This window comes from Sarcophilus harrisii, chromosome 3 (genome assembly GCF_902635505.1).
Source record: "Sarcophilus harrisii chromosome 3, mSarHar1.11, whole genome shotgun sequence".
NCBI lineage: Eukaryota > Metazoa > Chordata > Mammalia > Dasyuromorphia > Dasyuridae > Sarcophilus > Sarcophilus harrisii.
In genome coordinates this window covers 425,170,156-425,185,294 of record NC_045428.1, presented here as the reverse complement: position 1 = coordinate 425,185,294, position 15,139 = coordinate 425,170,156, and the positions used below count along the sequence as shown (strand labels likewise).

The window sequence follows — 15,139 nt, the reverse complement described above, 5'->3', positions numbered from 1 at the left end:
AGGGACTTTAAAAATGTTTGTTGATTGGTTAGAACCAGAGATAGTGACTGTCACATAGTGAATACTTAATATTTTTTCACTCATTCCTTAACCAGGCTCTTTTCTTTTACATCTATTGGGCAGTAGATTTGGGGAGAGAAAGACTGGGCATCTGGAAGGGTTTAATCACTTTCCTCTGCCTTTCCAGTTATTTACAAAAACAACTCTACTTCTTCCAGGAAGAGAGTAGAAAGATGGGGTCCAGTGCTTCTTGCCTGCATCCAGGCCTGCAGTCAAATTCCCTTACATTCAATTGACTAGCTTCTATTAAAAAACAAGAAACATATTAAGAAATTCATATTACTTGAAAGAACTGCTATAAATTTAAAGTTTTATTTTAGAAAAAATGAAAGATTTTTGTTGTGTACCAAAGTTCAAATATTTCCTTTAATATTCACTTGTCACTTGACTTCTCTGAAACTCAGTTAACACATCTCTAAAACAGGGATAATACCTGTAATCCCCGATTTACAGGTCTGTTGAGAAGTTCAAATAAGATAATATATGTCAAGTCCTCTGCAAGTCTTAAAGATCTACATGCCTGTTTGCTACTATTATTGTTGTTGTTGTTATTATTATTATCATTATTTTACATCAAAGGTTTAAAAATACTTTTGAATGAATTATACTTACATCACTTAGGACATTTCCTGCAGTTTTCAGCTGCCTAAGCAGTGGATTCTCTGTAGCAGGAAGCACATTATAATCAGCCACAGCTTTTTTCTTTTCATAGTCTTCTTTGTATTTTACCTGTAGGAGTGAAGGAAATGAGAATGTGTTAGTCAGTTTTACATTCCAAGATCTCTGTTATTCTGTTGGCACATACTTCCGTGAATTAGTCTCTCTCTCCACACAGGGGTGCTTGGCATTCAATAAATATGAAATATTAAGAATCATGCACAAAGACTGCATCCCACATACTTCTCACAATAACAAGAGTACTCCCCTTGGGATCAGAAGACCTGGGTTCAAGGTTTGCTTCCATGACTTAATATTCATGTGATTTAACTTTTCTAGGTCTCAGCTACTTCTGAAGATCTAAGGCCAGCTTTAGGTCTATGATACTATGATCCTGTACCCAGATACTGAAACCCATTTGCCAAAATGCCAAAATATATTGAGAGGGTGTGGAAAGGACTCTTATAGCTTTCCATACTCTACTTCCCACTTGTAAAGATAGGATAGCAATGACCATCCAAGTGTGTATGTGGATAATTTAGTATATATAAGGAAGCCTGAGGTGCTTCTTACACACGATGCCTCAACTGCCTCCTCGCCCTGGAAGTTCCCTTATTTATTCCGTGGTCTTCTCACCCTGATATATCTACCTTCTCCTATTCTGCCTTTCTGCCATTGTTGATGTCCCCCAGAACTTTCATCAAGAGGAAGGACCCAGGCTAATTATCATTTCTTTCTGTCAGCTCTACTTCTGGCCCTCTAAACTTTGCCACCGTGCCTCCTTTCCCTCTACTTTTCAGTTGTTTTTTCTTTTTGTCTTCACCCATTAAAAAGAAAGCTCTTCTTTTTGCTAGTATTTGTATCTCTATCACCTAGATCAGCATCTGACACATAATATGCATATAATAAATGCCTATTGACTTGACAACCACAACATATCTTTTTCCAGGTTTTTTCCCCCTCTTCTTTGCAATTGAATATTGGTGGAGACAGCAAAGGACCATTTCTAGGACTGTGCTTACAATGGATAACTTGTCCTGATCTTGATTCACAGTCTAGTTCCATTTATATAACTCTCAACAAATATCATTCAGGCCAGAGATTCATCCTTAAGATAATAGCAGGTTTAGAGACTACAAAACAATTTATTAAGGACTCAGGAAGTTACTAATCTCATTAAACAAGAGAAATATCTGCTAACTTAATCATTATGCTGAAATTCTGGTACAATAGAGAATTAATACCTAAAAAAAGATCCACCAGAGATCTTAAGAAATCACAGAATACTGTTCCATTATTGAAGACATAATTAGATTTTTATCCTATATATTTCCAGAACTCTCCATACTACCTACAAAACCATTTCAGGGAATCACAGTTTAAAAATCTGATCTTCAGAAAAGCAATTTAGCAGGAATATGTAGGTAAAGACTTAGCAACTGGCTGGGAGTGAGATGGGTGAATCTTCATTACTAACTTTTTCTCCATCACTACAAGTCTGCACAATTATCAAAACAACAAATCAAACACTGATCTATGGTATTAACCAAAATTTAACAATCAGTTCTCAAGAGATAACAGAGTTGACTCCAGTTGACTCCCTAAAAGCTGGCATCAAAATAATACCTGTTCCTGGAATTCCCAGAGACCTAAAATTCCTCAAATAAGTTTTTTGATATTGACCTGATCTCACTGCACAGTAGCATTTAGGCCCTTTAAAAGATGAAGTACCAATGATACTTACCTTACTAGCAGCAATACCAGCTTGTTTATTAACTTTGTATTCTGGAGTTTCTGTCTGCATAAAGTAAATTTGGTCTTTGAGGTTCTCAAAGTCTTCCTGGTATTTTCTCTGTAAGATATTAAACAATATTATTAGACTGGTGTGGGGAGAAAGCCTTGCTGATGTCAGGTGTAATTACAAGTGTGATGATAAAAGGGAACACACACAAGTCACCATAAGGTAACATCTTGCCTTTTAGTTCATATTGGTCAAATTGTTATTGAAATATGCTGCCCCTGAAATAAACTTGTTGTCAATGATGAAAATAAAGAATTTTGGGAAGGATTATCCATCCATCTGGGGAAAAAAAATAAGACCTATAACCCTAAGAAGCATATATTTAAAGTTTATAGTAGTCCTTCTGGAAATGGAAAAAAAATGTAGATGAGGTAGAAGGTTTATGTTGATAATGGCTTCTAAAGAGGTTTATGATATTCTTTCCATAAAGATCTTTAACTTATTTATTCATGTTGGTGAAGGAGGGGAAGGAGTTGGTCTAAAAGACTTTTAACTCCTGCAGTATATGATTAATAAAGATAGAAAAAAGGAAACTTCAAATCAAAGACATTTGGGTGGACATTATCTTACTTACGGAGCTTATGTTTTCAGCATTCATTCTTGCATTTGCAATTTCAAAGCAAGGAGTCTCACTCCACTTGCCTTTAATTTTATTGTCATAGTCTTCCCGATATTTGTTCTAATATTAAAAAGAAAAATAAGGCAAGCAATGAAAAAGAGAATTTAACAAATAAAATTTTAAATAAAATAGCTAAAATGATTAATATGGAAATGTTTTGCATAATTACTCATGTATAATCTATATCAGATTGCTTAGCATCTCAGAGTGGGAGAAGAGAGGAATAAAATTTAGAATCCCAAACTGAAAAAAAAACCCAACAAAACAAACAAACAAACAAACAAAACAAAAACAAATGTTAAAAATTGTTTCTACAGGTAATTGGGGAAACTATACTACAAAAAAAATTAATTTGCATACTGATGAATATATTTCTATCACAGTTCTTAAGCACCTCTAATGTGACTAGTGGTGACTGGAGAGTATTTACGTAACAGAAACTACCAGAGTAACTAATCCTAAACTTGGCCCAACTTCGTTATCTTTGAGATGGTCCTGGGTGCTCTGGAACTAAAGTTGGCTTTTAATGCAGAGTCATTCACAGCTATCTTACCCACATACAAAGATACTCTTTCTTCTGCAAAATGTGCTCCTCCCCCCCAAAAAAAGATAACCTTAATAATACTAAGAGAATCTATAAATTTGAGGTGTTTACATAAACATAACCTCTCCCATCCACGCCCTGAGAGGAAAGGGGAAGAGAGATCTCATTGTCCTATTTTGATTTATAACAAACTAAATAGTGTGTCTGTAGTAGCAACACCGTAAATTGTAGTTAGAAACCTTTTCAGGGCTCCAGCCAATATGCCTTGCTCCCGGCAGCTAATACATATCAAAGCTGTCAAGTCCTTGCTAAATCTATTTAAAAATTGATGAAGGAGAGAAAGCCCAGTGAAGAGATGGCTTCCTGTGTGAGAAAAGCTTCCTTTAATCCTCTATTTTTGCCCAGAGAAGACTTGGAAATATAACTAGCCCCAGTTTTTTGGCCCATCCTCTTAGGAAATAAATGAAATTATCTTTTGAATATATCAAGGTTAGTTATCTCATACACACACACACACACACACACACACACACCCCTACTATTTTCCAAATAGATTTTCTCTTCAAAGTGAAAATATGTGACTTTTTAAAAAACCTTTTCTATGTGTACTTATGGTCTTAATGTAGTTGCCAAGTGGGAGGCAATGTTACCACCAGTTAGTTAATCTATTTCTAGCTTGTTCCTATTTCTCTCTATCCTACGAGTAACAGAACATTCCAACATTCAGATCCCTTAGGCTTCATTATGTAAAAGACACCTCCCCATGAGGGGGTGGGAAAGGTCCCAATTTATATTGTCATTGTGGGGAGCATACCTAGCACTAGTCTTAATTCAGACAAATCTAGTCTGTCAATCAAAGCATTTTCCTAATTCTATTCTTAAAAGGGATCCTCATGGTTTCATCAGCATACTGCCTAATGCTTGGTATATTACAAGCTCTTTTGAAAGGTCTTTGATTCTGGGTCCCAGAAAGCATCTGTCTCTATGCTTACTCTTTCATATGTGTTGGAATTAAGTAGAGTCAAACAGAGACAGACAGAAAAATATATACACAGCAGTGAACAACAGGTTGAATGATAATCAATTCTCACATCTTTATATCCAAGAATACCTACTCTATATTTCTCTGAAGAAGGTAGTAGATATATAATGGGGATAAGCATAGGAATAGAAATAAGAATAAGGATAAAGACTAGTCCTGTGAATTCATTAGTAGAGAGAACTTCCAATGATTTCCTTTATGAGTACAAGTTGGTATCTTCTCTACAATTTATAAAGAACCAAGAGATTAAATGATTAACTCAGGGCCACATAACCATTATGTATCAGAGATGCAACTTGGACCTAGGTCTTCCTGGATTTAACTCTTCACCCCACCATGTTACCTCTCTTTCTTGTTATATCTGTTATATAGAATGTATCTACACAGAATCAAGGTAATGCTACTATCTATGTTCAGACAATACACAGTAGTATTAGATAAAGGTCTATCCTTGAAATTAGGAATATTCGGGTTCAGGTACTATCCCTGACAAATGGAAACTGTGTGACTGAGGACATTGATTCTGTGTCCCAAGGCAAAGATTTTAATTGCTGAGGAGTTACCAATCTACATCAGTAGATTCTCCTCACAGAGAATCCTTTACACTAAAGAATTGTTAGGACCACAGATCTAGAACTGGCAAATCTAGGACTTTTCCAGGGATCGATCATTTTGTCCAACTCTCTCATTTTAAAGGTGAGGAAAACTGAAGCCCAAAGTAGTCAGATTATTTACCCAATATCACAGAGGTCCTGTGATTCTCCTCATTTCACACACACACACACACACACACACACACACACATCTCTCAGTCCTCTCCAGCTAGCACTCTATCCATTGTACTTTACACCAAGTCAATGATATGAGAGTGAGAAGACTCAAGGCAAAGGTGAAGAGTCTCAGATTCATAATCTCTTAAAACTCTAAACCTCTCTCATTGGTTGATTTGTTATTCTTAGCATACTCACAATCTCATGCCTCTTTCCCTTTTTTTTTTTTTTTTTTGCAATATTTCCCCTGAACATTTCACTTTTTTCATTTTTTTCTGTTTTTCTGTTAGTTATTGATTTTCTGCTTTAACTTGGGGGAAAAAAACTTCAAGATTTCTTAGTCATTTTAATGTTCCTAGGGAACCCAAAATCTAAAATTTTATTGGTCATTATTAATATGTTGTTCTAAATGTTTTACTTTGGTATATTTTTATTTTTAATGCACGACAGCATAGGAGATGTGTAAATCTGTAAGGTAAACAGGACTGCTAACAAAGCCTCTTCCAAATGCCATAGGAAAGCTGACAATTCTCATATGGAGCTACCTTCTGTCTTTGCTGACATCTTCATGCTTACAAAGTTCTGAACCCTGTAGGAACTCATTCACTCAGACCAAAGTGATAAATCTGCATTTTTGATGAGGCTGAGTTGCAGAAATCTTTTAAAGAAATGCACTTTTATTACTTTTCATCAAGGTAATATAAACTTTAAGACTGTTTGACCCTTCAGAACAACTTTGTCAAACTCAAATAGAAATGGATCTCTGCAGGCTGCATACTGACAGCATCAAATTAACATTATCTTTTTGTTTATTGTATTTTTATTTATTTTATTAAAAATTTCCCAAATACATTTTAATTTGAGTTCCAAACCAGGCAGCCATAACCAAGAGCTGCATAGCTTTAAAGGACTTGCTTAAAAGTATAAATAAAAGAAATGGAATTGTATGCAGATTAGGACTCATGGTTGTTCTTGAGCATTTACTTTTGAATAGCTTCCTTTCGCAATCCATGTATGTTATCACTATTCTCAGTGTTCTCTTTTTTTTTAATAGACATTATTCTTTCCAATTTTAAATGATAGTATACATATTAGTGAAGTTTTACTATAATTATTAGAGCCTGTATCTAAAACACTCCATTTTTATATTCAGGAGAATCTGGAATTTCAAAGATCCAGATAAACTGTGTAATCTACATCATCCACAATTTTCTTTTTATCCTTTTTTGTCCAGTTGCAGATTGAGAACAAACAAGGACCCCAGAGATCATTTAGTCCAACCTTTCCATTTTACAGATTTGGAAACTGGAAAAAGGCAACCAAGTGGCAAGCATCAGCAATAAGATTTAAACCCAAGTCCTCTACTTCCAGAATTTTTCTTTTCCTACTATATGACACATTCTTTTGTCCCAAAGATAATTTTCCCAAAGAATACTAAAGTGCCAAAAAATCTAGAAGTTTTTCCCAGATTCAAGCAGAATGCTAACCTGGCAGAGCATCATTACCAAATGGAATGAGGTGAAGTGCTCATGAAAAGTATCCTTGGAAGAGGCCGCCTGTTGTATGCTATTTAAAATAGAACTTTAGCACAAGCCTATTCATTAGCCTAACATCTGTCTTTGTACATTCCATCTCAAACCCTACATACCACAGGACTAGTTTCCTGCCCTAAATATAGACAGAGAAGGCTTGTTTGCCAGTGCCCTCAAAGGTCATGGAATCCATTGTTGCCTGTTTGAGACATAACCCATGGCATTTTTTATTTTTTAAAAATTTTCCTCAAGCCTGGCCAGTCTTCGAACTGAGAACAGGAAACCACACATATTTGGGTGTTTCTCTTTTCACTGGAGCACATTGGAATGGGAACAACAGGAGACTTCAGAGTTGTGTATCTTTCCCCAAATATCAAACATTCAAACTCCACTTTCTGAATGCCCCTTAATCATAGATGTTTAAATTCTTCATCTAGTTGTTTTATTAAACCCCTCTCTTGGGAAGAGAAACATTCAAATATCAATATAACCTCATCTGTGAGGCAACATGGTAGAGAAGATAAAATGAGTCTGGTAAATCTAAATTTTTCTCCCTTCTGACACATGCTGACTATGGAATCTTGGACAGTTCCTAAGAAACTTCTCAGTGTCCAATGACAATTCTATAAATTTAATAGTTATAGAACAGGAGACAATCTGCACTGGTAGGGAGAGTTCCTTCTAGGAGTTTTCCTATACCAATAAAATCATAATTCAACATATTTTATTTATTTTAAATATGTTTTACATATTTGCCTGTTACATAAATATAGCATGTTAAGTCATAGAAAGACACACACCATTGTCACTTGCCTTTTCAAAATCAGTGTCATTTTGTTTGTATTGGTTAATTAATTTTTTTTTTTACTTAAAGTTACTTTTTTTTTAGTTACTTAAAGATAAGCTATTAAAAATAAATCAACAAAATGAATTGGAGAGACTTGGAATTGGAGAAGAGAGAATTGGAAAAGACCTTAGAAGTCATCCAGTCCCAGACTCTCATTTGACAAGTAAAAAAACTGAGGATCAGAAAAATTAAGGGACTGAATCAAAGTCACATAGGTAGAAAGTAGCAGAGCTAATAGTCATGGGAAAGAGACTAGAGGTATGAGGCTTTGTTATTACTTGTCTTACTCTTACTCTACACATTTATATATCCTTTCTGTCATTGTGTTGAAATGGTTCCAAGGCCTCTTGAAAAGCTTTTGCCTTAATGAGGTCATAGAATCATAGATCTAGAACTGGGGTCCACCAAAGATCTTCTAATCCCAGTTTCTTCATTTTATACAGATGAGGAAATTGAGGCCCAAGGAAGGTATAATAAAAGCCCAGTATTTAAAGTCAATCAATATGAAGTTGATTTTAGAATTACTGTTCTTTCCATTATATCACATGGTTTATTTGTTTGCATAAGCAATGAAAATAACTTGGCAGAGAAAGAAAAAAGATTCTGGTAGGATACCCAGATTTATCCAAATGTCACAATGCAATCATAGTTCTAGATCTCATAAAGTTCTTACTGAAGCCCGTGCTACAGCCCTGAATGCTTACCTTACTCAGTTGATTGTTCACTTTCTTGGCAAATTCTATATCTGGCGGATCTGCCAGGGGAGTAAACTGAGAATTCCGTTCTGCCTGTCCTTTTTTGTAGACAATCTGACATCATAAAAAGATGCAAACAAGAACAATTTAGTGTTAATGAGCCAGAGAATATTCTCCTGACTGTTAGCATGTTTGTGTGAATAGGGCTTTAAAATGCTTTGTATTTTTGCCCCATTCAGTTTACCATCTCAATGAATAGAATCCCTGAATCTGTGTGTTTGATGAGATTAAAAAACACAACTAGAATTTAAGTTGAAGGGGGGGAAACTACATGTATAGGTCTATATGTTCTGGATGCTCTCAATTTTGAAACTGAAAAAGTGGTAGTTGAATAGCTCCAGCTTTCATCCACATGCCAATGTCTCTGTGATTCTTGAGATATTCATTCTAGTATTCTTAAAACATTTTCATAGAGACTCATGAAAAGAAAGAAAGGGAGGGAGGGAAGGAGGAAGGAAGGAAGGAAGGAAGGAAGGAAGGAAGGAAGGAAGGAAGGAAGGAAGGAAGGAAGGAAGGAAGGAAGGAAGGAAGGAAGGAAGAAAGGAAGGAAGGAAAACTTTCTTGCTTATCTGAAATTCACTACCTAATTTCTCCAAGCCTGTCAGTTTCTTCTTAGCTCTAGACATAAGCTATTTTGGTATTTCATTTAATAGTCTCTTAGGGCAGAACCAATTAGAAATGGGGTGAAGATGGAAGTGAGAGATGTGAAATGGCTCTAGATCATAAGTGGTCTAATAATCTGATAAAAATCAATTTCTTGGAGCTTAAAATCTAGAAATTTCAATGATTTAATTAATCTTCTTTGGGATTCTCTCTAGTTCTAGAATTCAATACTTAATGAACTCTATGGCTCTCAAGTACTAGAAAAGTGTCATTTGAAACAGATTGAGGACAACGTGACAAGCAGGGTTAAGGGGATTTACAGAAAGGACATTCAGGGGACAGAGCCTCTGAAATAGGATTCCCAGTTTTAAAGTCTACATGGCACATGCTGTGAATAAGGATTTGCCTTGGGCTCCAGAGCCAATAATTGTAGAAGTCCACATCGTGTTATTAATAGGCATTTAAGTAATAAGATATTTTTTGTAAACTTGGTCTTCAGTAAAATACAAGATTTAGCTTTGTAAACTTGGTCTGCAGTAAAATACAAGATTTAGCTTAACTCTCAAATATTTCAGGAATGGGGATAAGAGAAGACAGTTTATTATTTGTTACATATTGTTACTACAACTTACTTTTCCTTAAGAAATATCAAATAATTTGTCAAAGTTTAAATAAGTTTCATAGCATTGATTTAAGGGATTCATCTTTAATATATCAATTTTCTGGAATAATAAAGTACCTCACCTGGAGACTGAATGATCTTAAAATGTCTCCCTTAGTTTCCTTGATGATGTTTTCTGGCTTTACCTCTCTGGGTAAAGACACTTTGTAATCTGACACTTTTGATGACTTCTCATTTTAAAAAATCCTTATTGTATCTTTATCAATACACTTTGCAGTGTAGTACCTCATGGTTCCAAAATTGCTTTATTGAACATTTGTCCCTCCAAATATTTAGCAAGTTCCTTATACTTCTTTCCTAATCCTCAAATTCCTTTAGCACAGTGTGACTGATATCTAGTAGGCACTTAATAAATATGTGTTGATGAGTTGAAATTTTAGAAGAGAAGCAAGGGAATTTTGTTAGGCATCCTCAAGGGCAAATCCTGGACATAATATTTATAATGGTCAGTATTATTGTATTACATTAACTGGTACAAATATTGAATGACAAAATAGTAATATATTTCCTTAAACTGGTAACATGATATCAGGAAAGGGTAGAAGGCCAAATGTGTACTTCAGAAAATGGGATAGAGATTGTATCTATTAATACTTTTTAAAAGTATTATATAATATAAGTATATATAAAAGTTGTACACTTTAAAAAACGTGATCAGATAAATTTATCTAAGGTCATTTTTAGGACTAGGTAAGATACTTAGGGAGAAAAAATCTAAATATACTGGAACAAAGTAGAAAATAATTAATAATGCACAAGTATAATAGAAAAGGTTATAGGGATCCTAAAGGTCATTACTCTGTGAACATAAGAATTCTGTATTTTATAGAGTAATTTTTAGAACAATTAAGGCTGAGCTAGCATTTCTAAAAAAAATAATACATCAATTTCCAAAGGATGCTACTCCTGACAGGACTAATGCTAAAGAAACCTCCTTTATACATCTCAGATTTGGTCGATGGAAAGCAAAAGACACATTCTTCTATTGGAGCCATTGATGTTGGATACTTCTCTAGAACCTATTTTAAATAACCAAAAGAACAAACTTAAGACATTTAAATACTTTTGCTAAGTTGAGAAAACTATTGAGAACTGTATACTTATGGTTCAGAAGTATCAAAATTCTGTGCCTGGATTGATAGAAAATAATTCCCTGATCAAAGGCAAAACTTCCCTCCCCAAATTATAAGTAATATGAATCTGGCCAAAAGAGGAGCAGAGGTTTTCTAACTTCCCCCTCCTGATCCAAGTATTAGATTTGTATTTTTACTTACATCACTTAGAGCTTTCTGGGCTTGTGCAACCCTTCTCAGCTCTGGACTGTCATTGTATGGGTAAAATAAACTTTTATCTGCTTCCCAGTCTTCAGTGTACTGTTTCTGAAAAGAAAAAACCAAGAAAAATATGAAAAAATGTGAAAAAAAACAATTTCCCTTTAATCAGAATTATGTATGGACATAGCTCACAAATGTGAGCTATAAAACATTTATTGATATGTTATGAAATGTATGTTATCTCAATAGAATAGTTTAGATGACTTAATAATAATAATTGGCATTTATAGAGAATTTTAAAGCAAGCAAAGTATTTAATATACATCATATTATTTGAGCTTCATAATACCTCTCTGAGATAGGCCTTACAGATTTTATTATCCTTATTTTACAGATGATGAAACTGATACTTCAGGAAGTTAAATGATTTGATCATATCTAGTAAGTGGCTAAGCTGGGATTCAACATCCTAATTCCAAGCCCGGCATTGTGTCCATATCATTCTTGGGCAGAGTTTAGATTTGAATCTTGAAACTTGATATGTAATTCTCTTTGCAATACTATGCTGTCTCTCTCTATTATATTACAGTTAATTTAGATTAAGGGATTCTTAATGTGGGGTCAGGGACCCCAGAAGATTACATAGGTAGATTTTAATGAGTCCATGAACTTGGATGGAGGAAAGATTTTGATAATTGTATTTTAATATACTCTATCTTTTGTAATCCTATGTAGTTTTATGAATTTAAAATATTATTCTGAGGGGTATACATATGCATTTCATCAGACTTCCAAAGGGGTCCATGACACACAAAAAAATAAAGAATCCCTGAGTTAGAATAAATGATACAAGACCAAGAAAAAAGCGATCCCTGGAGAGCTTTCCATATAATCTGCCTTCTTTTAATACACTCAAATACAAAATACACTTCTTTGAACAACTTTAATCTCTTTTCCCTAATTAACATTTGCCAAAGATACACAATTATTTGCTTTTAATGTTTCTTCATCTTTCTTATCTTCCTTCTAGAGTAAGTGGTAATAAGAAAATAATTAAAAGTATCAATGTTTGAAACAATTTGAAGAATTGTTTCAACCTAAAAAGACCATAACCATCTTAGTTGTTGTTCAGTAATTTTTCATTCATATCCAATTCTTTGTGAACCCCTTTGGGGTTTTCTTGGCAAAGATACTGAACTGGTTTGTCATTTCCTTCTCCAGATCATCTTATAGAGGAGGAAACTGAAGCAAACAAAGAATTGTCCAGGGTCACACAGCTAGAAAGTGAGGCTGAATTTGAATTTAGGAAAAGAAATTACTCCAGACCTGATACTCTATCTTAGATGCTCTATTAATACTTTTTGATTGCTTGATTTATAGATTAGAAAGAAGGGTAGGGAGATTCAGGAACCTGGATAATTTATGAACTGAATAATCAGTCTTTAGATCAAGGATCCCCAACCAAAAGGTCTAAATACCTTGGCCAATAGATTGCCAAGCTAGGAGTCCTTTAGCTATATACCCTGCCTCATTTCCCTCAGAAAGGAAAAGAGTCAAATTGGCCAAAGTGCCTCCTCTCCCACTTGACTGTCTTCTTCCTCCACATCAGTCCACTTTGTTCAAAAACAGCACTAAGGACCTAAGTAGGCTAATCTCAAGACACAATGAAAAATAGCTTTTTCTTCACAACCACCAAACATCAACTATACATTCGTGAAAGTTATTGAGCCAGATGGGTTATTTTGAAAGATTGACTCCAGTGTTAGTTACACCCCCCCCTAGGAAAAATGTTCTCTGTGTGTCTCAAATCAAAATGTACTTTGAACCTTTCTTGCATATTTATGGCAGAATAGTAGGTATCATGGCAACTTGTATTTGTATTATATACCACTATTGAACTGAAAGCTCCTTTATCTTAGCTAAACTCTATCTCTCCTATTTCCTAGCATACAGTAGACTTCTGTTTGGTGAACTGGTGTTGAAGTTTGAACAACTGTGCTTACCTTACTAAACATAGCTGTGTTCTTAATTGCCTGGACAAGTTCTGGAGCATCAGGGGGAAGCAGGTACTTATCTTTGGTGTCTTCCCAGTTCTGCTTATATAAAACCTTGACAGAAAAACCAGATATGAAACAGTTATTCAATCCTCAGGGATAAGGGTGTTCAGGAGAATTGTTAAATGTCTTCTTTTGTTTTTTACATGTAAATACATGGGCCAATTATGCCCCATGAAAAGCATTTAATGTGATAATCTCCTATAATACTTTTCTAATGATAAGATTAAAATTTTCAACTCCAAAGTTCTCCCTGTACAGCTCAATTCTGCCTCCTTCCAGGATTTTGTATGATTTTTTACATAAAAATGAAATTTGTCATATGAATTTGACAATCAACAAATATAAACAAATATATAAGATTGGGGGTGGGGAGGATTATGTGTGAATTTTGCTTATTTTACTCTTTCTCCTGGAGTCAAATATTGATATTGTTCAGTCATTTCAATTGTGGCGAACTCTCTGTGACTCTTTTTTTAGCATTCTCTTGGCAAAGATATTGAAATGGTTTGCCATTTCCTTTTTCAGCTCATTTTACAGACAAGGAAATGAGACAAACAGGGTTAACTGACTTGCCAAAGGTCACATAACTAATAAGTGTCTGAGGCTGGATTTGAATTCATGAAGATGGTTTTTCCTGATTCAAAGTCCATTGAACCACCTAGCTGGGAAAATGTTATCACAGGGTACCACAGATTTAATGCCATCTTAATCAAACTCCTTCATTTTACAAATGGAAAAAAATGAGGTTCAGAAACTCCCAATGCTCAGGATTAGACTTATATCATAGATCTAGAATTAGAAAAGATCTCAGAGGCAATTAGTCCAGACCCCTCATTTTAAAGTTGAGAAAATGAAGATCAAAAAATACTAAGTGAGTGAGTGTCCCAGGTAGCAATAACCAAAGGTGAAATCTGACTCCAGGTCTCATTTCAGGGTTCTTTCCCCTTGCCCGACTGGTCCACCATTCTGGCTTTACCTTGCTAACTTGCTGCGACACTTTCTTTGCATGTTCAATGTCCTTTGCCTTCTCATCAACGTGGCAAATTGTTTTGGCAACATCACCATCCATACGATACTTCACCTACAGCAACAATAATAGTACAAATCAGAGTTATCAACCTGAGAGAGACTGAGGGAACTTCTGGCAGTACACAGTATGAACTGAATGAACTTTCTTAACACAAAGTTCTGGATACTTTTGATATTTTGCCTCAAAGAGCTAGAATCACAGCGTGGTTTATCCATTTCCTATCATCCAGATGACTTGGTGTATAGAAAGTACTTAATAATACTAATGGGCTGAACTTGGAGTCCCTTCTAACTGTCCATCTACGATTCTATGTACCTCTCATCTAATTTCTTGGGTTAATATTGCCTATTGTTGCTTAGGTTCACCCAAGAATCATCACAAAGAACCACAATTGAGTTGCTGTTTCCTTTAACTATACTTATTTCAAGGACTTATGGTTTTATCAGTGTGGTTATTCCATCCACCATCATAATCTGCAGCCTCTTTATGCCTTAGTTGATCATTTCATAACTGGTCAACTTTTGGAAATGAACTTCTTAAAGATGAGTTAGAGCTGGTTCTCAGGTGGTATTGTGAACAATGTACCTGTATGCGATACCTTTCTATCTTAGAGACCCTCTGAGGGTTTGTGTCCTGTTGACATATTTTACAAAAAACATAAGGTCAACTCTATGCCACAAAAAAACCCCAAACATCAAAACAGAATTTTAATAGAGGCTTTCTAAGTGAACTCTCTCTAAATATATACTGCTTTCTGGATCCCTGACCAGCTCCTTGGAGTTTATACCAAGTACCCCAACTTATAATTAATGCTCCCTCTTAAACTCTGGATTCATTTAACATCACACAATCTTAAACTTGTATAT

General features: G+C 34.9%; 1 protein-coding gene across 6 annotated transcripts in view; it reads right to left on the bottom strand.

The window, feature by feature from the left end:
• NEB (nebulin) overlaps nt 1-15,139 on the bottom strand; it is a 206,663-nt gene that overhangs the window by 174,019 nt on the left and 17,505 nt on the right. For all 6 annotated transcript variants that reach the window (XM_031960690.1, XM_031960684.1, XM_031960686.1 and 3 more), the window contains exons 7-13: nt 14,220-14,324; nt 13,190-13,294; nt 11,187-11,291; nt 8,577-8,681; nt 3,093-3,197; nt 2,462-2,569; nt 673-789 (exon numbers count right to left, since the gene is read on the bottom strand). In XM_031960690.1, the coding sequence (XP_031816550.1) occupies nt 673-789; nt 2,462-2,569; nt 3,093-3,197; nt 8,577-8,681; nt 11,187-11,291; nt 13,190-13,294; nt 14,220-14,324 (750 nt within the window). The remainder of the gene's footprint in view (nt 1-672; nt 790-2,461; nt 2,570-3,092; nt 3,198-8,576; nt 8,682-11,186; nt 11,292-13,189; nt 13,295-14,219; nt 14,325-15,139) is intronic.